Source organism: Lacerta agilis, chromosome 6 (genome assembly GCF_009819535.1).
Source record: "Lacerta agilis isolate rLacAgi1 chromosome 6, rLacAgi1.pri, whole genome shotgun sequence".
NCBI lineage: Eukaryota > Metazoa > Chordata > Lepidosauria > Squamata > Lacertidae > Lacerta > Lacerta agilis.
Genome location: NC_046317.1, coordinates 3,306,967 through 3,331,757, shown reverse-complemented (window position 1 = coordinate 3,331,757; position 24,791 = coordinate 3,306,967). Strand labels below are relative to the sequence as shown.

The 24,791-nt window shown below is 45.4% G+C and overlaps 1 protein-coding gene across 1 annotated transcript in view; it reads right to left on the bottom strand.

Moving 5' to 3' along the window:
• Positions 1-19,618, bottom strand: part of TNN (tenascin N) — a 49,460-nt gene extending 29,842 nt beyond the window's left edge. The window contains exons 1-7 of the mRNA XM_033151257.1: positions 19,189-19,618; positions 17,780-18,151; positions 11,616-11,879; positions 10,062-10,250; positions 7,665-7,754; positions 1,903-2,166; positions 951-1,214 (exon numbers count right to left, since the gene is read on the bottom strand). Coding sequence (XP_033007148.1) covers positions 951-1,214; positions 1,903-2,166; positions 7,665-7,754; positions 10,062-10,250; positions 11,616-11,879; positions 17,780-18,151; positions 19,189-19,591 — 1,846 coding nt within the window. The 5' untranslated portion in view covers positions 19,592-19,618. The remainder of the gene's footprint in view (positions 1-950; positions 1,215-1,902; positions 2,167-7,664; positions 7,755-10,061; positions 10,251-11,615; positions 11,880-17,779; positions 18,152-19,188) is intronic.
• Between the last annotated feature and the right edge of the window lie 5,173 nt (positions 19,619-24,791).

The window sequence follows — 24,791 nt, the reverse complement described above, 5'->3', positions numbered from 1 at the left end:
GCGGTTTAATCTCGCTTGTATCATTGTTGCTTTAAAAAAATAATAATCTATGATTCTGTTTTATAGCTTTAAAAATGATTTGGGCCCTGAAACCAACACAGAAACCAGTGCAGATATCCGAACACAGCTGCACAATGCCCAGAGTGGCAAGTCCACTTAACAAACTGACCACTACATTCTAGACCAGCTGTAATTTCAAAACCTCTTTTAGAAACAGCCCTGCATTATTATTATTATTTAATTAAGAGGATAATACTCTCCTGGGCCTTGTCTTATAGGGCTGAGGAACAGATTACTGAAATAAGTGTTATTGTCACCATCACCCAAAGAAGCTCTGGAGCCAATAGAGATTCGACAGCCTTGTTAATGCTTAACTCTAGTTAATGCATGGAGGGGTTAAGACCATAGAGAAAGCTGCCCTGCCAGGCTTAGCTAGATCACATCCCCTCCCCTTGGGAATAAGGGTTACCAAACTCTTTGTTCTCTCACCCTCCACCATGTAAACCTGACCAGTAAGGATGTTTAAGTTGGATGGCTTTAGCAAGCCATATTTGTGTTTCTATACAGATAATTTAGAAACTCTTACCATTTTTGAAACTCAGTTCTACTGCCCATCTTTTCTTGCTGCTGTATGGAAAAGCGCATGAATCTGACCTTTGAAGAGTTTGTAAGTAAACTATTTTTTAACTTGCCCAAATGTGTGGTCTCTTTGCTAAGGGAAGTGGGGAACTTTGGAAGGGGAGATATTAAAGGTCTAACACCAACATTTCCATACTTTACTTTGCTGCATGTTTCGCTACTTTAAATCTCTGCCAAGCCTCTCTCACCAAAGAGTACTTGCCCCAAACCTGGATCTAGGTATCCAGGGAATTCTCCTTTTAGTGCTTTAACCACATCATTAAAAACCAACAATCCCATCACTCCTCTCCACTGCTCCCCACTTAAGTTACCTGTCAGTGTCTTTGTGATTGTCCTCCTGCTCTGCTGGCTCCCCTTCACAGCCCAGATGTAGATGACATACTCCATGCCTGGCTTCAGTCCAGTCAAGGTGGTGCTGGTCTTATCCTTCCCAACGGTGATCTCTCTGGTGTCTCCATCAGCAGAGGTGTAGCTAAGTATGTATCGGTCTATAGGAGCCAACGCCTTATTCCAAGAGATAGTGGCTGTGTTCTCTGTTGCCTGGTCTGTTTTCAGGTTTGTAGGGCCGTCTATCTCTGCGAACCAGAATGGGGGTATTATTATTATTATTCTTTCTTTCTATATCAGTTATAACCTTCTTGGGCTTTTGTTTTGCAACGGTAAGTCATTTGTCATATTGATCTGTGGGACTTCACTTTGCCATGGCTAGACTGGCAAGTAGGTTTTTTACTCAGAAGTTAAATGTCATGCATACTTGCATCTTGATGCGTAAGAATTTGAATTAACTAATGTGAGGGAGGGGCGCAGAATCTGGGGAGGTGGAATTAGCCGTTGACAATGCAACTAAATCACTTAACAGAATGCTTGTCCGTCAAGGAAAAGGCAGGAACGCTCTCCTTCTAGCTCAGATCAGTTAGCACAGCTGAACTGGAAGCATTCACAGGGATCAGGTAGTATCATATATGACCCTTTCTGGCCCAGGGTAGCCAAGAAATTCCCCACTGGTCTGGCAGTAGTTCCTACTGTTGGCCTGAGCTTGGCAATGAATCTCCACTTGGCACACTTCTAGACCTAAGTTCAGAAGCTTGTCTTCACAGTGTGAAAACTCTCTCAACTCCTTCCATCAACGACTTACAACGTAAGTACTCATCCTCCCCCATGAACTGATCCTAAAATTTTATAACATTTAACAAGGGCTACATACTGTATGAAAATAAGAAACAAAATACAGGCAGAAAGGAACAGCACACATCTCTGGGTTACCTGTTTCAGCTGTTGTGCTTGCCTTCCTGCTCTGTTGGGTTCCCTTCACGGCCCAGATATAGATGGTATACTCCATGCCTGGATGCAAACCCACCAGGGTAGTGGTTTTCTTGTCCTTCCCCACAGAGATCTCTTTGGTGTCACCATCAGCAGAGGTGTAGCTCACCACATATCTATCTATTGGAGCCTGGGCCCCATTCCAAGAAATGGTAGCTGTGTCTTCTGTTACTTGGTTGGTTACCAGGTCAGTTGGACCATCAATATCTGTGAAAGGAGTAAGGACTTTTAGTCACAGCAGTGATCCTGACAAGATTTCTATCATAGAATCATAGAGTTGGAAGAGACCACAAGGGCCATCCAGTCCAACCCCCTGCCAAGCAGGAAACACCATCAAAACATTCCTGACAGATGGCTGTCAAGCCTCTGCTTAAAGACCTCCAAAGAAGGAGACTCCACCACACTCCTTGGCAGCAAATTCCACTGTCCAACAGCTCTTACTGTCAGGAAGTTCTTCCTAATGTTTAGGTGGAATCTTCTTTCTTGTAGTTTGAATCCATTGCTCCGTGTCCACTTCTCTGGAGCAGCAGAAAACAACCTTTCTCCCTCCTCTATATGACATCCTTTTATATATTTGAACATGGCTATCATATCACCCCTTAAACTTTTATTCTCCAGGCTAAACATACCCAGCTCCCTAAGCCGTTCCTCATAAGGCATAATTTCCAGGCTTTTGACCATTTTGGTTGCCCTCCTCTGGACACCTTCCAGCTTGTCAGTATCCTTCTTGAACTGTGGTGCCCAGAACTGGACACAGTACTCCAGGAGAGGTCTGACCAGAGTGGAATACAATGGTACTAATACTTCCCTTGATCTAGATGCTACACTCCTATTGATGCAGCCCAGAATTGCATTGGCATTTTAGCTGCTGCATCACACTGTTGACTCATGTCTAGTTTATGGTCTAGTTTGCCCATGTGTAAAAAAACACTCTAGGAGCCAATTCTTCAAGGCAAACCAACTCAAAGCATTTTGATGCACAAGGGCATCAAGTCCAGGTGGCACTCCCTGCTCTCCCCCAATTAACACGGAACACAGTCTGGCCATATGAAATTAATGGTAGTCTTGTCAAAGCACCTCCTCGAGCTTGACCAGGGGACCTTTCCAGTGATCAGTTCTGTCTGTCTCTAACTCAGTCAATCCACCAGTCAATCATTTAATAGTCATCAAAATTTACCACCAAAGGTTGCTCCTTCACTTTATTTGAAGGATACTGACAAGCTGGAAGGTGTCCAGAAGAGGGCAACCAAAATGGTCAAAGGCCTGGAAACGATGCCTTATGAGGAACGGCTTAGGGAGCTGGGTATGTTTAGCCTGGAGAAGAGAAGGTTAAGGGGTGATATGATAGCCATGTTCAAATATATAAAAGGATGTCATATAGAGGAGGGAGAAAGGTTGTTTTCTGCTGCTACAGAGAAGTGGACACGGAGCAATGGATTCAAACTACAAGAAAGAAGATTCCACCTAAACATTAGGAAGAACTTCCTGACAGTGAGAGCTGTCCGGCAGTGGAATTTGCTAACAAGGAGTGTGGTGGAGTCTCCTTCTTTGGAGGTCTTTAAGCAGAGGCTTGACAGCCATCTGTCAGGAATGCTTTGATGGTGTTTCCTGCTTGGCAGGGGGGTGGACTGGATGGCCCTTGTGGTCTCTTCCAACTCTATGATTCTATGATTTCATAGCAGAAGCATCTTCTGCATTTGATTTCAAACACTTACCAGCACCTGTCTATATTATGAACCCTTTCAGAGTTTGGCAGTAGCCCCCTTCAGGCATTCTACTTGCATGCAGAAGCAACATGTGAGCAAGGAGAGGTGAGACAAGTGTAGGAAGCTCCACCACCACTCTGCTGGCGTCATGAGTGTCACACTCCACAGGTTGGAGAGCAAACCTCTGAAGTGGGGAGCTCCTGTACTGGGGATATTCTCTGGGTGGTTTGGTGTAATGGAAGGTCCAAGGGTCTAAATCGTGCAGGGAGCCGCCAGAAGTACAGGAGAGGCCAAAGGGGACAGCAAGAGGGTCGTGTTTGGAGGTTAATGCACTCATTCCTGATCTCATCTTGCTTTTAACATGCAGGCAGAATGCCCAAACAGGGCTAATATGACTCACACAGACCTTACACCATGGTCAACCACCCAAGCAGCCTTTAAGACTGAAATACTTCACACTTTTTTCGTACTTTTAAAAATAAAGATGTTAAACCAAGGAGTTGCACAGTGGTGCTAGAGTAGGACTTCCCACATTCCCATCCGTTTGAAGGACTGCGGTGATCCTGAGTTTGACTGATAAGATTACTTGAGCCATTTTATAATGCTCAGATTCTATTCCAGGAGGCAGCAAAACGACCCTGGCTGCAATCAGACAGCTGTTTACTGTGCTCTCGCTGCGTTTCCTGAGCTGGGTTTCTAATCCGTGCTCACATGACTTTATCAAAATGTGCGCGTATCTTTTACTTCGTTCTAAAATACTGCTGTTTGAGTTGTCACTTCTCAAACCAACCTCAAACCAACTAGAGTCCTTAAGCCATTCCTGATTCATCTCTAGCCAAGGTGTGAACACCTTTGCATAGGTTAAAGACACCTCAGTCCCCTCAACGCACCCTGGTTTAAACCCTAACAGAAATGAATCTGACACTAATGAAGCCGTGCTGATGTGAACAGCTAGGTGGGAAAAGAGCAGTGAAACACATTGGTGGGGGGGGGCAACTTCAGTGTTATTTAAGCCATCACTCTGGGTTTATCCACACTTACCTTTTCTCCACTCTTTCCAGGCATGGTTTGAGATTTAAAGCTATGAGCTTTCCCCACAAAAACCTACTCTACGTTCAATCCTTTAAAACTCCAAATAGATGTTTGCTCCAATTAAGCGCCAAAGAATGGGTTAACACAGGGCCTTGTTACCCAAACAGCAAGGGAATCTCTTTTCTGTGAGTGGCTCCCATGTAGCTGGGAGAAAATGATCTAATCACATGGGCATGGAATGATGGGATGTAATCTTTCCCAAAAATGGGCACCCAAAATCCTCCCGGCAGAATCTGTGCCTGTCCACGTGGTTGCGTTGTGCACATGGACAATTCTAGTTGCAGCTGTGCAGTTCTTGCAAAGCAACTTCTAGGACTTCAGTTGTGTGTGGCGGCTTTATCCTGACACCTGGTTTAAGACAAGCTTTGCAAGTGTAGAACTACCATCAGTCATTGCTATATAGGGTGCTTAGCTTCTGTGTAGCAGAACAATTTGTAACAGAAAATGTGCGCTCTTTCTGGAGCTTGAAGAGCAGCCCACATGAATCCAAACAGCTCCTGCTTTTACAACCAAACCACTGGACAGTTTGTATTTTTGGCAATACAGACCAAAGAGTTGGCTTAATATATTTTGCCTTTCAGATTCCCTTCCCAGTTCCTTGGAGCTACTTTGCTGCAGCAACAAAGGAAGAAATGGTGCTTCTCATATCCAGCCCAAAGCACAACATGTTCGAATCCAAAACTGTTAAAATGGACACATCATCTGCAAAATCAGGACATTCCACAGCAATGATTTACTGCCCGAGAGGAAGCGGAATTTCAGTGCTCTAGCCTGACTTCCTCCCACTGGCAAGAAAATTCTGAAGACAGCAGGAGTAAACAAAAACACTGATCCAAAGTCTAACCCAAGGCTGCCAACTATAGGCATCTGGTGCAGGCAACGTCTGGTGCTGCCGGGTCTGCCCTCCTTTGAGAAAAAACAGTGGTCTGGTAATTCCATTGATGAATCCTTACATTTCCATTAGCAGAGGGAGAGCTGTTAATTCATGGCCTCTTCACAAATTACACAGTTGCAAGGCCCATGTTTGATCCCAAAAGTGCATGTGCTTCACATATACCTTTGGGTATAGGGCGGTATATAAATTCAATAAACAAAATAAACAAAATGTTTACTGCACTGTACAATACAGGGACCCAGGTGGCGCTGTGGGTTAAACCACAGAGTCTAGGGCTTGCTGATCACAAGGTCGGAGGTTCGAATCCCTGCCACGGGGTGAGCTCCCGCTGCTCAGTCCCAGCTCCTGCCCACTTAGCAGTTCGAAAGCACATCAAAGTGCAAGTAGATAAATAGGGACCGCTCCGGTGGGAAGGTAAACGGTGTTTCCGTGCGCTGCTCTGGTTCGCCAGATGCGGCTTAGTCATGCTGGCCACATGACCCGGAAGCTGTCTGCGGACAAACGCCGGCTCCCTTGGCCTATACAGTGAGATGAGCACCGCAACCCCAGAGTCGGTCACGACTGGACCTGATGGTCAGGGGGCCCCTTTACCTTTACTTACAATACTGCTAGACATCACATGATGATGACGATGATGAAGAAGAAGAAGAAGAGCAATAATGGAAAATGACAGAAACTGAAGTGTACAGATATCAACTTCACAGCTGTTTCCACAATTCCTTAGTTTTCTATGTGGAATTATTTATTTATTTATATTAATTATTATTATTATTATTATTATTATTATTATTATTTGTACAGAGGAACCATCAGCCTGACATGGTGCAGCCCATAGATTTTTACTTTCACAATGAGAACTAGGCCTATCTGCAGTGCGATACTCTAAACAGCATACCCTCCAATATTTATCCGATGAAAATAGGGACGTCCCATTCCATAATGATAATTCTCTTATTTATAACCCACAGATCTTACTGGGTTGCCCCAGCCACGCAGGATGGCTTCCAACATATATAATAGCATACTAAAACATTGGGGGGGGGGGGTGACTCCCTATACAGGATTGCCTTCAGATGGCTCAAGGGTCAGATAATTCCATACCTTCCAACATTTCTCCAATGAAAATAGGGACATCCTAAGGAAAAGGGGGACATTCCAGAATCAAAACAGAAACCAGGACGGCTTCTCTAAATCAGGGATATCCCTGGAAAATAGAGACACTTGGAGGGTCTGAAACAGCTATATGTGCAAGGAATATCTCAACGTTTTGAGATCTTGATATATAGGGCTTCTCCACACTTCCATTTGTACCGTGCCTTGAAAGCAGAGGTCCGAGTTGTTTTCTCCTTGTCCCATGCTTTCCAGGCACAGGCCTGAGCAGTTCCCCACACCCCACCCTACTCGTTTCCCAGGGTAAACCTGATCTTTATTGCTAAATTGGAGCAAACACCAGTCTGGAGAATTGCTGTTCATTCCAATTGAGAGCTTAAGAGTGGTTTTCCCTAGGGGAAAGCAGTGGGACAAGGGGAAGTGTGGATGAGCCCATACTGAGATGTTGCAAATCCTTCTGCAACCCAAGCTCTGGGTAAATGACTAAACTCTGTCTACAGTTAACACAGAGAGAACTGGGATTGCAGCAAGAGGCGCCACCCTCAGCCACCATACATTGGTCTATTGTCTTCAACACAGAACCTCTGTGTGTACAAGCTGCATGGTGCACACAGACACTGTCCTTGGCAATAGAAGAGACTATGCAAAGAAGCTTTGTGCAGAATAGACAAACAACATGGAGGGGCTTGAAGCGGTGGGGTGAGATCCCACTCTCCCTGCCCATTCAGGTCCTGATTGTACACAGATTTTAGTTAACTGTGAAGAGAGACATCTGGAGACAGTAACCGGGACACTTGGGAAGGCTCAAAGGATCACACTGTATGATCGATTGCTACGGCAGCTGTGACAACCAGTAGCAGCTGTGCTTGTGGAATGATGTTGCCAAAGCCCTAGATTTATACCTGTCCAGCCGTTCACAGAGGATGGCTTCCCTTCCATCTCATCCTTCATAGATATGACGGTGATCACATACTGGGTTCCTGGCTTCAGGCCTATAAAGAGAACCAGAGAGAAAGAGGTAAATTCTTCTGAGACACAGCTGCATCTTTGATTTCTTTCCGTATTCCATACTAGATGCGTTCCAAAGCCCTTCCTTTGTTGCATGTAGGATTTGTCTAGCGAGGAGGAGGGTAAAACTGCATCTCTCCTGTTCACAGTTCTAAGCGAAACAGTGAAACCCATCCCAGAAGAAGGAGGCCTTGGTCTGCATCCCCTCTTTTAATGTGGGAAGATCAGTCCTGAGACTCAGTTGCAGGGCTTCCCCTCTGAAATTCCCTAATGGTTTTTTTTTGCAACACTTGTGTCACTAGCTGAGGGGGGGGGACAGGACGCATTTGTCTCAAAAGGCATTTATTTGCTGCAGGCCTGGAGCTTGTTGGCTCTGTGTTGCCCTGTTTTCAGTTGGCTTTATCCATCTAAGTACTGTCTATTCAGACAGATCCATTGAAATTAGTGGACCTAAATAAGTCATGCTCATTAATTTCAGTGGGTCTACTCTGATCATGACTAACGCTGGATACAGATGACACTGGCCTGGGTTTTTATTTTTAAAATGTTGCATTAACACTTAGAATCATAGAGTTGGAAGAGACCACAAGGGCCATCCAGTCCAACCCCCTGCCAAGCAGGAAACACCATCAAAGCATTCCTGACAGATGGCTGTCAAGCCTCTGCTTAAAGACCTCCAAAGAAGGAGACTCCACCACACTCCTTGGCAGCAAATTCCACTGCCGAACAGCTCTTACTGTCAGGAAGTTCTTCCTAATGTTTAGGTGGAATTTTCTTTCACTTTTGTAGCTCATAAATGAAACAAAAAAAAGTTAATGTTTGGCCTCAGAGCAAGAAAGCACATGAATCAGAACTCTGTAAAAACTGCTTAGAGACCATGTTTGATACAGATGCCTAGACCTATATAAGCATATTTTTATTTTATTTTATGCCAGGGGCAGGTAACCTGGGACCCTTCATGTGTTGCTGAGCTACAGCTTCCATCACCCCTGACCTCTGGCCAGGCTGGCTGGATCTGGTGAGAGTTGGAGTCCCCTTATAGAGCTGCATTTCTCAGAGTGGTTTAACACTGAATCCCTCTTCCCAAGGAACTCTGGGAAATGTAGTTCTCTGAGGGGAATAGGGGTCTCTCTTAACAAAATTACAGTTCCCGTGATTCTTGCAGGGAAGCCGTGACTGGTTGGTGGTATGGTAGTGCTTTCAAAGTACAGTGCAGATGGGGCCTAAATAAACAACCAAATCAAATCAATTTATTTACAGTGGTACCTCGCTAGGCAAATGCCTCGCTAGACGAAAAACTCGCTAGACGAAAGGCATTCGCTAGTGAAAGGCTGTCTCGCAAGACGAATTTTCCTATGGGCTTGCCTCGCAAGACGAAAAATTTCCGCGATTCCCCCCCCCCGTCAAACCGCTATTCCCCCATTGGTGCTTCGCAAGACGAAAAATTCGCTATACGACAGCACTCGCAGAACGAATTAATTTCGTCTTGCGAGACAGCACTGTATTGCATTAGCCATATGGCCATAGCACATAGTAAAAGACCAGGCAGTGGCCTGATGCGAATATACAAAGAATGCTACAGATACAGTTAAAACATTGGAGGTAAAATCATGCTGGATAATACAAATAAAATAGAGAGCAATAGCAGGGCATGACGACAGAGTCCATGTCAGGAAGATACATAGGACTAAGGCTAAGGCAAGTTAGCCAAAAAGGTGGTCCTGAGTTTCAGGGCCTGTAATGTATAGATGGCCACTCCACATGAAATCAAGGGGTTGGCATCCGCCAGTAAGTATTTCATGCGGTCATCGTCCCTGGTGATAGTCGGCGGGATTAGAGGGGAAAGCCTGGGTCTTATTGAGACATATAGTGGGCAGTAGAGGAAAAAGTGAATAAAGTCCTCTATCTTTCCTTTGTTGCATGGGCAGAGTCGAAGAACCAGAGGAGTATTAGAAAATACACCCTGTAAGAATGCTGTGGGGATGGCATGAAATCGAGCCAGTGTAAAGGCCCTTCTTAGCGCAGGATTTATCAGATCACTCAAATAGTGGGCCAGAGATCTAACTGCCTTCAAGCGAGGGAACCACGTGGAGAGTCTGGCCGCATTAGATAGTTCTTGATCGAGGGCAGCATCCCTAGCAAGAATCCAGTCGCGAATTTTGTCTTTGTCCCATGAGGATAAACAACCAAATGTCAGTTCTCTTTCCAGTTAACAGTGAGAAAAATCAACAGATCTTCTCCACCGGCCTCATTCCTGATCGTAAGAAACTTACCATATTAATACCACTTACCTGTGATGACATATCTGCTCTTGGCATCACTGCTTTTAGGGACCAGCACCTCCTTCTGCTCCCCTGGCCGGAGCAAAGAGCTGAACCTCAGCTTGTAATAATCCACCTCTGTTGAAGGATTCTCCCACTCAACTTCCAGGGAATTATCTGTCTCTTCTGTCACCCATATAGCACCAATGGCAGAGACCTCTAGAAAAAGAGAGAATAATCGAAAGCAAAGCTGAAACAGCACATTGTTACAATCAATTGCTTTGCTTTCTAAGGAATAATTATAACGGAACTTTGGCTGTAATGCCACTTGCTTAGATGAAAGGCAGATGGGGAAAGGGAGGAATTTGGGCCAGCAGTTTCCCCATTAACTCCTGAGAACACAAGAGCCCTGCTGGAGCCAGCTGGATGCCTCTGGGAAGCCCGCAGACAGGGCTTGAGTGCTGCAGAGCTCTTGGGCTTCCCCACAACTGGCATTCAGAGAGATGCACGGCCTCCAACAGTGAGGTGAAACTGTAGCCGCCGTCTGCTACCCTTATTGAAATATACTCGGAGTCAAGTGTGAATTTCATGCTCTTTATTCAGCTCATAGTAGTGAGGAATGCAGTTCCCCCAAAACGTTTGCTTTATATACACTATTTACACAATGGGCCCCACGTGATTGGCTAATTCCGGGATACTCCTGTATGCCAATCGGAGTGCGGATTCACTTCCACCTGGAGCTGGATTGGGTGGCTGCTGCAGACCAATCAGACTGCTGCAATCTCAATCCTATTGTTCTGGGACCAATCAGACTGCTGCAATCTCAATCCTATTGTTCTGGGACCAGTCAGACTGCTGCAATCTCAATCCTATTGTTCTAGGACCAATCAGACTGCTGCATTTTGGATCCTATTCAACTCAGTACATAACACCTATCCACCACGATTTTCCCTAAACTTTATTTAAAGCCATATATGGTATTCGCTGCTATGACTTGTGGTAGCAGATTCCATAATTTAACCATTACGCACTGTGTGAATAAGTACTTTCTTTGGACTGTCATGAATCTTCCAACATTCATCTACGTTGGATGCTCCTGGGTTCTTGTATTATGAAAGAGGAAGAAAAACTTCTCGCTATCAACTTTCACTGTGTTCTGCACGGTTTTGTACACTTCCGTCATTGTATCAGGTCAGACGTTATACCAAAACTATGGTTTAAGTTTAAACATGCATAACAAGCAAGCCATAGTTTGTTGCTATGGTCTGCTTTAGGTTTTTGCTGGGAGTGGCACTCCAACTCTAGGTGCAATGGTTTGCCAGTTTAGACATCGTACCAAACAGTAATGAGCACAAATCCTGGTTGGTAAACTGACTTCAAACCATAGTTTTCAGCTGTAGTTTGCCAGCTAATCGCCAATCATAGTGTGTAAATTTCAACACCACTTCAAAATCACAGCAATCTTCAAGCAAGGTTGGAATCATGCCTGAACTGAATCGCTTTTTCAAAGTTTTCCCTTTGCAATCTGCTGGTGTGAACCAAGCACCACATAATTTAGGACTGGTTTTTTTTTAGTGTTCTTACCTGTGGTGGCTTGCAGGAGTTCTGGGTCACTGGCAATCCCCTTCTTTACATTGCGGACAGTGATAATATACTTTGTACCAGGAAGAAGACCCAGAATCTCATAGGTGATTTGATCTTTGGGCACTCGCACTTGCTTCACCGAGGATTCATACCCAACGGGAAAGTAGCTGATGAGATAACTGTCCACATCCATCACCTTATCCCAGCCAATGGCCAGGGAATCTTCTGTGGTCTTGAGGACTCGTGCATTCTGGGGAGCAAGCACTGGAGGAAGAGGAGAGGGCATCATCATTCAAAGGAATGAAATAGTTCAACAAGAGTATATTCCCCAATGCTGCAGACTGCCACTGTGTTACATTCATCAATAGGAACAGTGCGCCAAGTTAGCTTTATGAGTCAGAAGGTGAAATGAGGGTTTGCAGTCTAGTAAAATCTAGTAAAATCTTTGCATCTTAAAAAGCAAAGACATCACCTTGCCGACAAAGGTCCGTATAGTTAAAGCTATGGTTTTCCCAGTAGTAATGTACGGAAGTGAGAGCTGGACCATCAAGAAGGCTGATCGCCGAAGAATTGATGCTTTTGAATTATGGTGCTGGAGGAGACTCTTGAGAGTCCCATGGACTGCAAGAAGATCAAACCTATCCATTCTCAAAGAAATCAGCCCTGAGTGCTCACTAGAAGGACAGATCCTGAAGTTGAGGCTCCAGTACTTTGGCCACCTCATGAGAAGAGAAGACTCCCTAGAAAAGACCCTGATGTTGGGAAAGATGGAGGGCACAAGGAGAAGGGGACGACAGAGGATGAGATGGTTGGACAGTGTTCTCGAAGCTACTGGCATGAGTTTGGCCAAACTACGAGAGGCAGTGAAGGATAGGCGTGCCTGGCGTGCTCTGGTCCATGGGGTCACGAAGAGTCGGGCATGACTGAACGACTGAACAACAACAACAACAAAATCTCGCAACTCTTAAGCTGAACTATCAGTTTTTCAACATCCTCATGCAAAAATAGATAAAATGTGGGAGATCAGTAACCGGATCTCCCGGTGTTTTCATTTTCTGAAAGCAAATTAAGGAGGTTATATAGATTTTTCAAAATGCATGCACACACAAAGAAGAAAATGCAAGCTAAGCCAGCAGCCAGTAAGTAATGTGTGTGTGATCATCCGTGTGGTTTAGTTCATGATGCTATAGGCTGGAGCGTTGACAACACAACCTTAACTTTACATGCTTTTGTACTGCCAGTCCACTTGGTTAAATGTCTTGGCCACCTACTCCATAATTTTGTAAATGGCACCGTAATTTAAAGTCACAATAAAGCAGTAGTCAACGTCATTGCTTTGAAGCTTCTGCAGTACGAATACAGAGCTGTGACCACAACTTAAGTTCTGCTGTTATGACTACAGCTGAAGATAATGCCAGTAAAAAATTAGTCTCAAAACATCTCTTGGTGGTTGATACTGAAGCAATTACCAACAAATCACACATACAATATGTGTATATTGTATACACATTACTGTTCATGGCTTTCTTCCATTCTCTCATCAAGCCAAACCTGGCATTGCAAGAACAGGTAGATAGATGATCAAGAAGCTACTTTTAACAGTTTTGCAGTCTGGCTAAAGCTCCTAGTTTGCACACACAAAATAGTGCCTAAAATGTAATATGTTTTCCTTATTCCTGGTGATAAATTAATGGTTATTCTGTAGTATGGGGAATTTCAAATGCTATCTAAATTGGCAATAATTTAACACATTTGGCACAAAAGCAATTGCTTTGGTAATGATCATGACATCAAGTAGAATGATAAATAATTTTAATTTGCATTTATGGGTGAGATTTTCCCTTGAAACAAATTGGGTTTCTTATTTCCCCTTTTCATTACTGCCAGTTAAATGTTAGCATTGCCTAAACATACAAATTCCTCAGTCGCTGTTTGCAATTATAATGTTCATGCAAAGAGGAGATTCTGCCCATTCCTCAGTTCATGTTACAGGTAGGTTTTACAAGTTTGGACAAGGCATCGTTCCCATCCTTTAAAGGAACGTGCAGAAGCTTTGAATGTAGCGGAGCAAGAAGTGGAGACAACGCAGAGAGAGCTGTTTTCATAGATGAACAGGATGGAGGAGGAAAGAAGAAAAATAGTTTGGGGCCAAACTTGCTGCATAACAGCATTGGATTTGTGTCACCGAATCCTACACTACACTGCACTGCTTCTGCCCCCAAACTGCTTATTATAGCCACTCTGAGACAGATAGGAACCACGTTTGAGTGAAAAATAACCAAAAACAGTTTGGAATGAAAACACCTGAGTTCAGCTCCTCCATCCCCCTGCTGCTGCCCAGCCATGCAGCACTTTTAATAACCTTCCTCACATCTCTGCAATTGAGTCCCATGCAGGCCCATCTTACCCATAGAGGCTAGTGGCGCAGGGCACCAGGGCACCAAGTTCTGGATGGCGCCAGGCAAGAGTCCCAGGAACACCAAACAAGCACGCTGAATGAGCGAGGGTGTGTGCACTGCTCCCACCGAGCGTCAGCTTGGTTTTTTCAGGGTGCCAGAAGGCTAAAAGGCGAAAAACCGAGCCGACACTCGGCACAGGTCTGCTTGCTCGATGTGCTGCCTGCCATGGCCACTGCGGCACGAAGCAGCCAGCTAAGCCGGGAGACACTGCATCCAGCCTCTGCCTCTTCCCCACCAGAGGAGCCGCCCTCCAGCCGCTACCCGCCTCCTCCTGCCCTAAAAAAAAGGCTGACAGCTCTGGGAAAGGGGGGGGTGCCAGAGGGATCTTTGCACCACGGCGCCGGGTATGCTTAAGATGGCCCTGGTCCCATGGCCATGATATCTAGTGGTGCTCTCGTGTCTGATGTTTGAGCCTCCCCTCTTTGTTGCCCAGCACAGAGCAGGTTGCTTTTGGTTGACCCAATTGGTGCAGTACTGAGTTAAGGACAGGTAGGACGACACCAAAGGTTGGGCGGAGGGGCAGATTATCCAGAGAAAGGGGCCACTGATTTGCAGGGTTCTGTGTCACCTGTGAGGTGGTAGGGGAGAAGCTGGGCAGTCCAAGATGGGAGGAAAGGAGGTGGGGGGGGAGCTGCAGGGGGGCTCACAGGTGAAAGAGATGGTCCCAGAGAATCTCCCCTGTCCCCTGTCTCCAAGGACTAGGAGGGACTTAAAGCAGGAGCCGTGCGTGTGATTCTTGCACCTTGGGAGCTGATTATAATTGAGTGCTTTGCCAATAAAGAAATAAACTTCCAATTGTGTGTCTTCTTCCGGGGAGGGGGGCTGGGTTTGATCAGGACCAGGGGTCAGCAACCTTTTTCAGCTGTGGGCCAGTCCACCGTCCCTCAGACCATTTGGTGGGCAGGACTATTTGGGGGGGGGGGAATGAATTCCTACGCCTCACAAATAACCAAGAGATGCATTTTAAATAAAAGGACACATTCTACTCATGTAAAAACACACTGATTCCCGGACCGTCCACGGGCCGGATGGAGAAGGCCCCTGGGCCTTAGGTTGCCTACCCCTGCTCAGGACAGACTGCAACCTTAGGCTTGCTACTTAGGCCACTTCTACCCGTTTGGCAATTAGTGCCTGTACCAACAACCTAGGCCTCACATATCAAATATAGCAGACCGTCCAATGGGCTCTAAGCTGTGTCCAGTATGATTAAACAAAAAATGATCCAAGTCATAATCCAATTATTTGGTCTCCACCTACTTCTCAGAACGCCAAGGACCTACTTCAGGTATGTGCCTAGGTCCTCTGACATATCCGTGTCTAATGGTTGGAAACAAACAACTCATCTCTCAGACCCCACATTAACAAGAGCCTTGGTTCCTGGCTGTCTCTAAGACCAGTGGAGACTCTTGCGCTAGCTAGAACAATAGGGGCACAGATCTGTCAAAGAGAATAGCAAGCAAATATATATATATCCCCCCAACTCCCAAAGCTACACGCTCTTTCCTGCCCCCCATACGATACTTCCCCTGGAGGCATTTCTGTCAATCTCCTGTTCTCTGGCTAATCAGCTCTCTGCATCACTCAGCCAGCCCCAATCCAAAAATACTGCTAAGGAAAAGAGATCCTTGTTGCTTTATTAATTTACTGCTCTTAATGAGGGGTCTTGATTTCTGTGTTTCTGGTTTATCTCTCTCTTTATTCCGCACACACCAATCTTACAACAAATATTCCTCATGTTAATATGGAATTAATGAACGGTAAGATGCATAACTGGTAAGCAGTCAGCCTAGAACATAACAGGATCTCTACAAAGTGTTGTGCCTAACCAAGGCTGTTCATAATATGTACATTAAAGTTAATTTTTATTAACATAAAGCAAATTAATCCAGCAACAAAACCCAATTCCACACTGTGCACAAAATGAATGTGCAATGGATGCTGTGAACATTTCCCATAGCTTATCCTGAATTGCCAAATCTGGGTTTTGCTTCATTTTGTGAGGAGTGGTGAGTGGGACCCACGACAAAAACGTTGCCCTGTGCAGAGCTTCAGTTCAGGATCCAAGGCTCTCCTTCCCATTTCCCATCCAACAGTAAACCAGCATCCCACACCCACTGAACATACCCAATCATATGCCTGGTTTGGGGGGAGGGGTTCCTCTTACCGGGGGGGGGGGGTGTTTGCAGGGGGTAATGTTTTATATATGTTGTCAAACCTTCAGGTTCCCACTGACTGTTCCTAATTGTCAGGGAATTGTCCCCGCTGCAGCGCAAGGTGGTGGAAGGGCTCTCCGGATGCTACAGAGAGCCCCAGTCCCACCTTGCCAGCAGCTCCTCCTCTGGTAGTGAGAGGAGCGGCGAGACGTCCAGCGAGGAGGGGGAGAGTTCACAGGGGAAAGGGAGTAGAGGCTCTGGGGATGCAAGAGAGACCCAGCACTCCCACAGTCCCGAGGGCGATACAGGGGGAACGCAATTTCCGTCGCCCCAAAGACGTCATGGGGTGAAAAGAAAGGATGGAAGGCGGGGTTTTCGTATACCGAAACTCTTTCGTTGGGGTCAGAACTGGAAGGGGCCATTCCCGGATTCTGACACCGCTTGATACAGACATGAATTTTTTAGCTCTGCACTGTACATAGTTTGCACAGGAAACAGCTGAGTCCTGGCTGCTTACTTATGAGCAACTAACTGAGAACCTTACACTAATGGATTGTGATGATGCGCTTCCAATCATCACAACGCAATGGGGCTTTGCAGATATGGGGTGTCTCGATTCTTAAAGGCTCCCACTAAATTATATATGATAAAAAGTGATCGGCTACCTCTCCCTTCTTATGTGCAGTGCTGTCAAGTATCCCATTTTCCCCAGGAAACTCCCTTATTTGAAGCTGTTTCCCGCTGCCATCCCTTATTTTTTTATATCCCTTTAATTTCCCGTTTTTCAAAGGAAGCAGCTCCTTCCCCCTCCCCCTGCTGGCCGGGGACTGGGAAGACCTCGCCTACTTGCAGCCTCAAAGCAAGCGGGAGCCATTTCCTGCGCTCACAGGGGGGCGTATTTGGCCCCCTGCATCAGCCCCTATCAGCTGCTGCCGAGCCCCTCATCTAGACAATGGGGTTAGCTGGGGGGGGGGAGCCTGGCTGCCTTTGAAAACGGGCGGCTGGTGCTTTGAAACGTTACAATAAGCTAAGTTAACACGATCCTTTCCCCTTCCATTGCCCAGCGCCGGCTGCGGCAGCAACCGACAACTGCCTCCTCCTCCTCCTCTCGGTGCTGAGAGAGAGAGAGAGAGAGAGAGAGAGAGAGAGAGAGAGAGAGAGAGAGCGCTGGCTGGGGAGGGGAGAGAGAGAACTTTTGCCTTCCTTTCCCCCCTCCCCTTAAACCCCTCTCCTACATCGTTAGCCACCTCCTTCTCCACACACCCCACACATGCTCCTTGTCCCTTCAGTGTTTTTTCCTTCCCTCCCCACTTAAAACTCCTCTCCTACAACATTTGATTCAGACCGGAGCTCGCTGAGCAGCCGAGGCGTCGTAGCCCACGGGCAGCGTTTCCAAAATACAGTAAGCCTACTGCGTGCGTTCACACCAGTGCCGCCCACTTTTGCTTCTGGCTCCGCCCACCACTGCCATGTGACTGTCCCTGGGATAGGTGAGGCTGCTGATCCCTTATTTTCAAATCCGAAACTTGACAGCTATGTGTGTGTGTCTTACCTTTAGAGCAGTCAAGCCCAATGAAGCCGTCCTCGCAGTAGCACTCGCCAGTGTCACAATATCCATTCCCACTGCAGTCGTTGGGGCACCTCTTCTCACTGCAGTCATCACCAGTGAACTCCTTGTAGCAGTGGCAGACGCCATTCACACAGACTCCATTTCCACTGCAATTCTCAGGACACAGGAGCAGGCCGCAATCCTCGCCAGCATAACGTGCATTGCAAATGCATCGGCCGCCAACGCAGCGCCCGTTACCATTGCAGTTTCCCGGGCAGGTAGGGCGGGAGCAGTCCTGGCCTTCCCAGCCTTCGTCACAGTTGCAGGCACAAATCTCTTGGACGAAAACTCCGTGGCCGCTGCAGGATGAAACCTCTGCCCAACATGAGAGATAGAACCACAAGAAGCAATAAGGGAGACAAAGAGCCAAAACTAGAAAGACAACAAACATGAAAAGCATCCTGGTAAAAGCACAACCATGGAGTTACCAATTGCTATCCAGTACTTGGGTGGCGCTGTGGGTTAAACCACAGAGCCTAGGGCTTGCTGATCAGAAGGTTGGCGGTTCGAATCCCTGCGATGGGGTGAGCTCCCGTTGCTCGGTCCCAGCTCCTGCCCACCTAGCAGTTCGAAAGCACCTCAAAGTGCAAGTAGATAAATAGGTACCGCTCCGGCAGGAAGGTAAACTGCATTTCTGTGCGCTGCTCTGGTTCGCCAGAAGCGGCTTAGTCATGCTGGCCACATGACCCGGAAGCTATACGCCGGCTCCTTCGGCCAATAAAAAGAGATGAGCGCCGCAACCCCAGAGTCGTCCGCGACTGGACCTAATGGTCAGGGGTCCCTTTACTTTTGAGGATTTCTCCCTTTATATCGGGGCCTATATGGGGTATAGTACCCTGAAAGAGAAATCCTGGTACCTCTGGTTACGTACTTAATTCATTCCAGAGGTCTGTTCTTAACCTGAAACTGTTCTTAACCTGAAGCACCACTTTAGCTAATGGGACCTCCCACTGCCACTGTGCCACCAGAGCATGATTTCTGTTCTCATCCTGAAGCAAAGTTCTTAACCTGAAGCATTATTTCTGGGTTAGCAGAGTCTGTAACCTGAAGCGTATGTAACCACTGTATTTTGTACACTTTGAGGGAAGTTAGAAGTGCATGGCAGACACCATACAATTAAAGCCCACTGTTCCAGTACAAAAACTGTGACCCAGTAAGCTGAATCCATCCGACACACATATGTGAGGCCACCCAGAGTTCAATAAGTCTTCTGACTTTACTGCTTACCTGAGGCTGCAAAAACACGGAGTGGGGGGGAGATTGTCAACCACCCAAAAGGCCACAAAACGTAACTAGTGGGCTGCATTTGACTTAGCCAGTCACAAGTTGTGGTCATCACACATGGTTCTTACCTTGGGCTTTGCCACAGCACCTCTGAGGACCACAGATCCCCCTCAGATGTCGCACTTCCAACTCTATCTTTTCCAGCCTTTCCAACAAAGCCTTGAGCTGGCCTAGGAGTTCACAGTCACCTTTGGGAGCCTGCAGCCGAATGTTGTGCCTGAATATAATATTTTGCTCCTCACCCTCGTGCATCTCACCAGTCGACAGCAGTGTGTGACTGTCATCTTGGAGGGGACGTGGGTCTGGATCAACTTTGATCTGAGAGGACTTGGGCACGTCAATCTTGTATGAGTGACTGAAGGAGATCTGACTTTTGCCGGAGCAGTTTTCCGGTTGAGTCGGAAGCTGTGCCAGAGCTCCCTGGAGAGAGTAGTGCAGCACAGCCCCCAGAAGGAAATTCCAAAATATCATCTTGTTTCTGTTATTCCTATGAAATGATTAAGGCTAATTTGGAAAGAGCAAAAGTAGTGTTATTATGAAAGCAAACACTCCAAGAAAGGTATCATCCAGACAGCCCTTTTCTGGGAATTCACAGTCTGACAACTGATCTACACATGGAGTAAAGTCATGCAATGTAGCTTTTCCTGGACAGTATAGCCCTGCAGAAAGTTGAACTCTTGTTGGTACATCAGGTTGAAGGCTATCCTAAAACCCTTCCTTGACAAACTAGATTACTACATGTGTGGAGCAATTTTTGGATCAGGGTTTCCTGCTTACCATCTGATGAGATGCATTCAGCTGCTTCAAATGAACAACGTTCCAGAAGGACATTGTGGGCCAGTTATGGTACCAACCCAAGTGGTGATTGCCGCATTTTTCGCTCCATAGGGCGCACCAGACCATAGGGTGCATCTCGTTTTTAGAGGAGGAAACAAGGAATTTTTTTTCTGGTTTTCCTCCTCTAAAAGCTCTGTTTTTTTGAGGATCAGCTAAAAGTTTTGCAGCTTTTTGCAAAGGGAAAAATCCTGTTTTTTTTAGGATCAGCTAAAGGTTTTGCAGCTATTTTTGCAAAGGGGGAAAAGCAAAAAGGGAAACCCCCATTTTTATGGGGTTCAACTCACATTTCTTCAGCTTCTAAAGGAAAGGGAACCTTTTCTATAGTTTCCAGACAGGTAATCTAATCAGCCAGTCACATGTCGCTGGGGAAACAAACAACCTCCCTCTGCAGCACATTCAACAATGGAGGCCTGGGCAAGAGGGCAGGGCTGAAAGGGAGCCTGGACTCTTATCTCTCTCCTGATCTCTTGCTGATCAGCTGCTGAGCGGGGTCCTTTCAACACCCCCTTTTCTCTTTGTAAAATAAATAGCATGATCCTCTTTTGGCCCCTGGGCAATTCAGCTCCAGGGACCAGCAATCGCTCCATAAGGCGCACAGATATTTCCCCATACTTTTTAGGAGGAAAAAAGTGTGTCTTATGGAGTGAAAAATACAGTAAATACTACCTTCAAATTTAGAGCTTTGTACAGCTATGCATAATTTGATTTCACTATGGTCTTTATGCCAGTAAAGGCTTTTGAACTTATTTCTAGTTAACCAGAGATCTACAAGGAATAAATTCATTTAAAAATCGAAGGTTCTCAGGAGCCCCAAAGTACCTTCCAACCAAAGAGGCTGAACAGTGTATTGGGTGTCTTACAGCACACTCCTGTGAATTCTTATTTCCTAGTGCCTATGTTAAGAATTACAGCTGCATTAGTCTGGATTTGCCTCCTTTAGATCACAGAACACACCCAGAATGTAGCCTTAAGGAAAAACATAGGATGTGAGCTACTTTTAGGTTGGTTAATTCTGCCAAATCTTGACACCAGAAAAAATTATTTACGCGTCAGGCTGCTTAAAATGCCATTTTATTGTTTATATTACTGACTAGCAAAAAAAAAAAAATGTTTCTTGTGCACATTACTCAAGGTCATATATTGTGTTCGTCTACTGGACCTTAAATTGTGTGATATTTTCATAAACTTATCTTGATATCTGTCCTAATTCACTTCTGAAATGGTGGTCTCAATGTTGTCTGAAATGTATTTTATTTTGTCTTTTTGCGATTATGTTGAGTGTTATTTTATTTCCTATGAAATATGAATAAAACAATTTAAAACACAAACGCAAAGTGGAATAAAATCTGCAAATAAACTCTGGTAGAAACAAACAAAACCTGTGTGACAATATTGTTTCTACCTCTTATCAAAATCATTCAAACCAGACATTATCGTTTATTTGTGCACACACCATAACTTTAAAACAACCACCCCAAAAAGAATGAGAACTGTAGTTTTTAAGGGTGCTGGCAACTGTAGCTGTGTGAGAGGCAAACTACAGTTCCCAGGGTTCTTGGGACAGGGATGTGCTTTAAATGTGTGGTGTGTGCACAGCCTTTGTGTAAAATTGTAGGCCATTCGAATTCTATATACAATATTGCAAGAATTCTAGCACAGTTTTGGTATGCGACCTGCATCTTTATCCTAAAAAGACATCTTATCTTCATTTGGATGTGTTTTGCACAGAACATCAAGCACATCCTTCAACCGGGCACCTTTTACATTTAGTTAAATTAACTAATTCGTTTCATTTAGTTGCTATTTAAAATCTGTGACATGCTTTAAATTAGCTAATTATTCTAATTACTAATTAAATTTTGTGACCTGCTTTACTCTTCCATGCTCTGAAATTAAACGTTATTGAGGCACAGAAGTGAACTGTGCCTAAACAAAAGAGAGGCAATCAGACCAATGAAAAGTCAGTTTATGCATTCGGTGTGTTTTACCTCTCTGAGTGGGCTATCATTCACATGCTACAGTGGCCTCCAAGGTCTCAGGTAGTTTTATGGGGCCTACCAATGAGAGCTGATCAAGACAGGACAACTGCCCGGACAGATCAGTTGGTTAGGACATGGTGCCAAGGCTGCAGCTTCAATCCCCGCATGGGAAGGTTGCATGTTCCTGCATTTCAGGGGGTTGGACTGGATGATCCTCAGGGCCCCTTCCAGCTCTACAGTTCCATGATTCTATGAACACTAGACCTACCATGCAAGTCTTCCCAATCACGTATAAAATGCAGACTAGGGGATCCACATTTAAGAGAATATGGGGTGCACAGGTATGGGCTTCATCTAAACCCTTCCCCCCAACCAGCTTACCTCCACACATTCTTCTCCCCACCAGGCAACTGTTAGTATCAAAGCCCAGCAGAGGGGGAAGTGATGTCTGTTTCCTGTGGTTGTGCCTTCACTACATGCAGGTGTACTTGTAAGAATGAGTAACAACGGACCAGCTGCAGGAAATTCTCACTTCCCAGTTAGAGTCGCTTATAAAAATGAATGTAATATTAACCTGTTCTAGTTACAGGTAGGTAGCCGTGTTGGTCTGCCATAGCCAAAACAAAATAAAAAATAAAAAAAATCCTTCCAGTAGCACCTTAGAGACCAACTTGTTCTTGGTATGCACTTTCGTGTGCATGCACACACTGCTACCACTGTGGAAGCGTGAACAGAACGTAGTCACATATAGGAATAGATTTTTTGAAGCAGACAAATCCAAAGCAAATAATAACACACCCCAGTTAACTGCAAAACAAATACCGGTAGCATTATGAAATGCTGGCAATATTCTAATGCCCACTTCTTTTCAAAGTTATAAGTCCTCCGACCTTGAAAGCATGATATGACTTGTAACCCCTATAGCTAAAGGACTGCCTTTCGCCCATATGAAACTGTCCTCTGTGGCCCTTCTGCATGTCGCCACAGAGGGAGGTTGAGAGGCTGGCAATGCTTTTCTATAGGCCTTCCCCACCTCTGAAATTCGCCCCCCAGAGAGGACCACCTGGACACAGCCTTCTCACCCTTTCAGCAACAACTTCATTTTCCTGGGTGTCTGAGCAGCACCAATGACTGAATGTTTTTACTCTGTTTATGTTTTTAATACAAAATAAAAAATAAAAAATTCCTCCAGTAGCACCTTAGAGACCAACTAAGTTTGTTCTTGGTATGAGCTTTTGTGTATCTTTATTACTGCATTTACAGGTAGGTAGCCGTGTTGGTCTGCCATAGTCAAAACAAAATAAAATAAAAAATTCCTTCCAGTAGCACCTTAGAGACCAACTAGGTTTGTACACCCCAGGTAGTGTGGTTGCTGACCTTGAGCCAGACATCCTGGAGAGTGAAGTCAAATGGGCCTTAGAAAGCCTTGCTAACAACAAGGCCAGTGGAAGTGATGATATTCCAGCTGAACTATTTAAAATTTTAAAAGATGATGCTGTTAAGGTGCTACACTCAATATGCCAGCAAGTTTGGAAAACTCAGCAGTGGCCAGAGGATTGAAGAAGATCAGTCTACATCCCAATCCCAAAGAAGGGCAGTGCCCAAGAATGCTCCAACTACCGCACAATTGCACTCATTTCACACGCTAGCAAGGTTATGCTTAAAATTCTACAAGGCAGGCTTAAGCTGTATGTGGACCGAGAACTCCCAGAAGTGCAAGCTGGATTTCGAAGGGGCAGAGGAACCAGAGACCAAATTGCAAACATGCGCTGGATTATGGAGAAAGCTATAGAGTTCCAGAAAAACATCTACTTCTGCTTCATTGACTACGCAAAAGCATTTGACTGTGTCGACCACAGCAAACTATGGCAAGTTCTGAAAGAAATGGGAGTGCCGGATCACCTCATTTGTCTCCTGAGAAATCTCTATGTGGGAGAAGAAGCTACAGTTAGAACTGGATATGGAACAACTGATTGGTTCAAAATTGGGAAAGGAGTACGACAAGGCTGTATACTGTCTCCCTGCTTATTTAACTTATATGCAGAATTCATCATGCGAAAGGCTGGACTGGATGAATCCCAAACCGGAATTAAGATTGCCGGAAAAAATATCAACAACCTCAGATATGCTGATGATACTACCTTGATGGCAGAAAGTGAGGAGGAATTAAAGAACCTTTTAATGAGGGTGAAAGAGGAGAGCGCAAAATATGGTGTGAAGCTCAACATCAAAAAAACTAAGATCATGGCCACTGGTCCCATCACCTCCTGGCAAATAGAAGGGGAAGAAATGGAGGCAGTGAGAGATTTCACCTTCTTGGGTTCCATGATCACTGCAGATGGTGACAGCAGTCACGAAATTAGAAGACGCCTGCTTCTTGGGAGAAAAGCAATGACAAACCTAGACAGCATCTTAAGAAGCAAAGACATCACCTTGCCGACAAAGGTCCGTATAATTAAAGCTATGGTTTTCCCAGTAGTAATGTACGGAAGTGAGAGCTGGACCATCAAGAAGGCTGATCGCCGAAGAATTGATGCTTTTGAATTATGGTGCTGGAGGAGACTCTTGAGAGTCCCATGGACTGCAAGAAGATCAAACCTATCCATTCTCAAAGAAATCAGCCCTGAGTGCTCACTAGAAGGACAGATCCTGAAGTTGAGGCTCCAGTACTTTGGCCACCTCATGAGAAGAGAAGACTCCCTGGAAAAGACCCTGATGTTGGGAAAGATGGAGGGCACAAGGAGAAGGGGACAACAGAGGATGAGATGGTTGGACAGTGTTCTCGAAGCTACTGACATGAGTTTGGCCAAACTACGAGAGGCAGTGAAGGATAGGCGTGCCTGGCATGCTCTGGT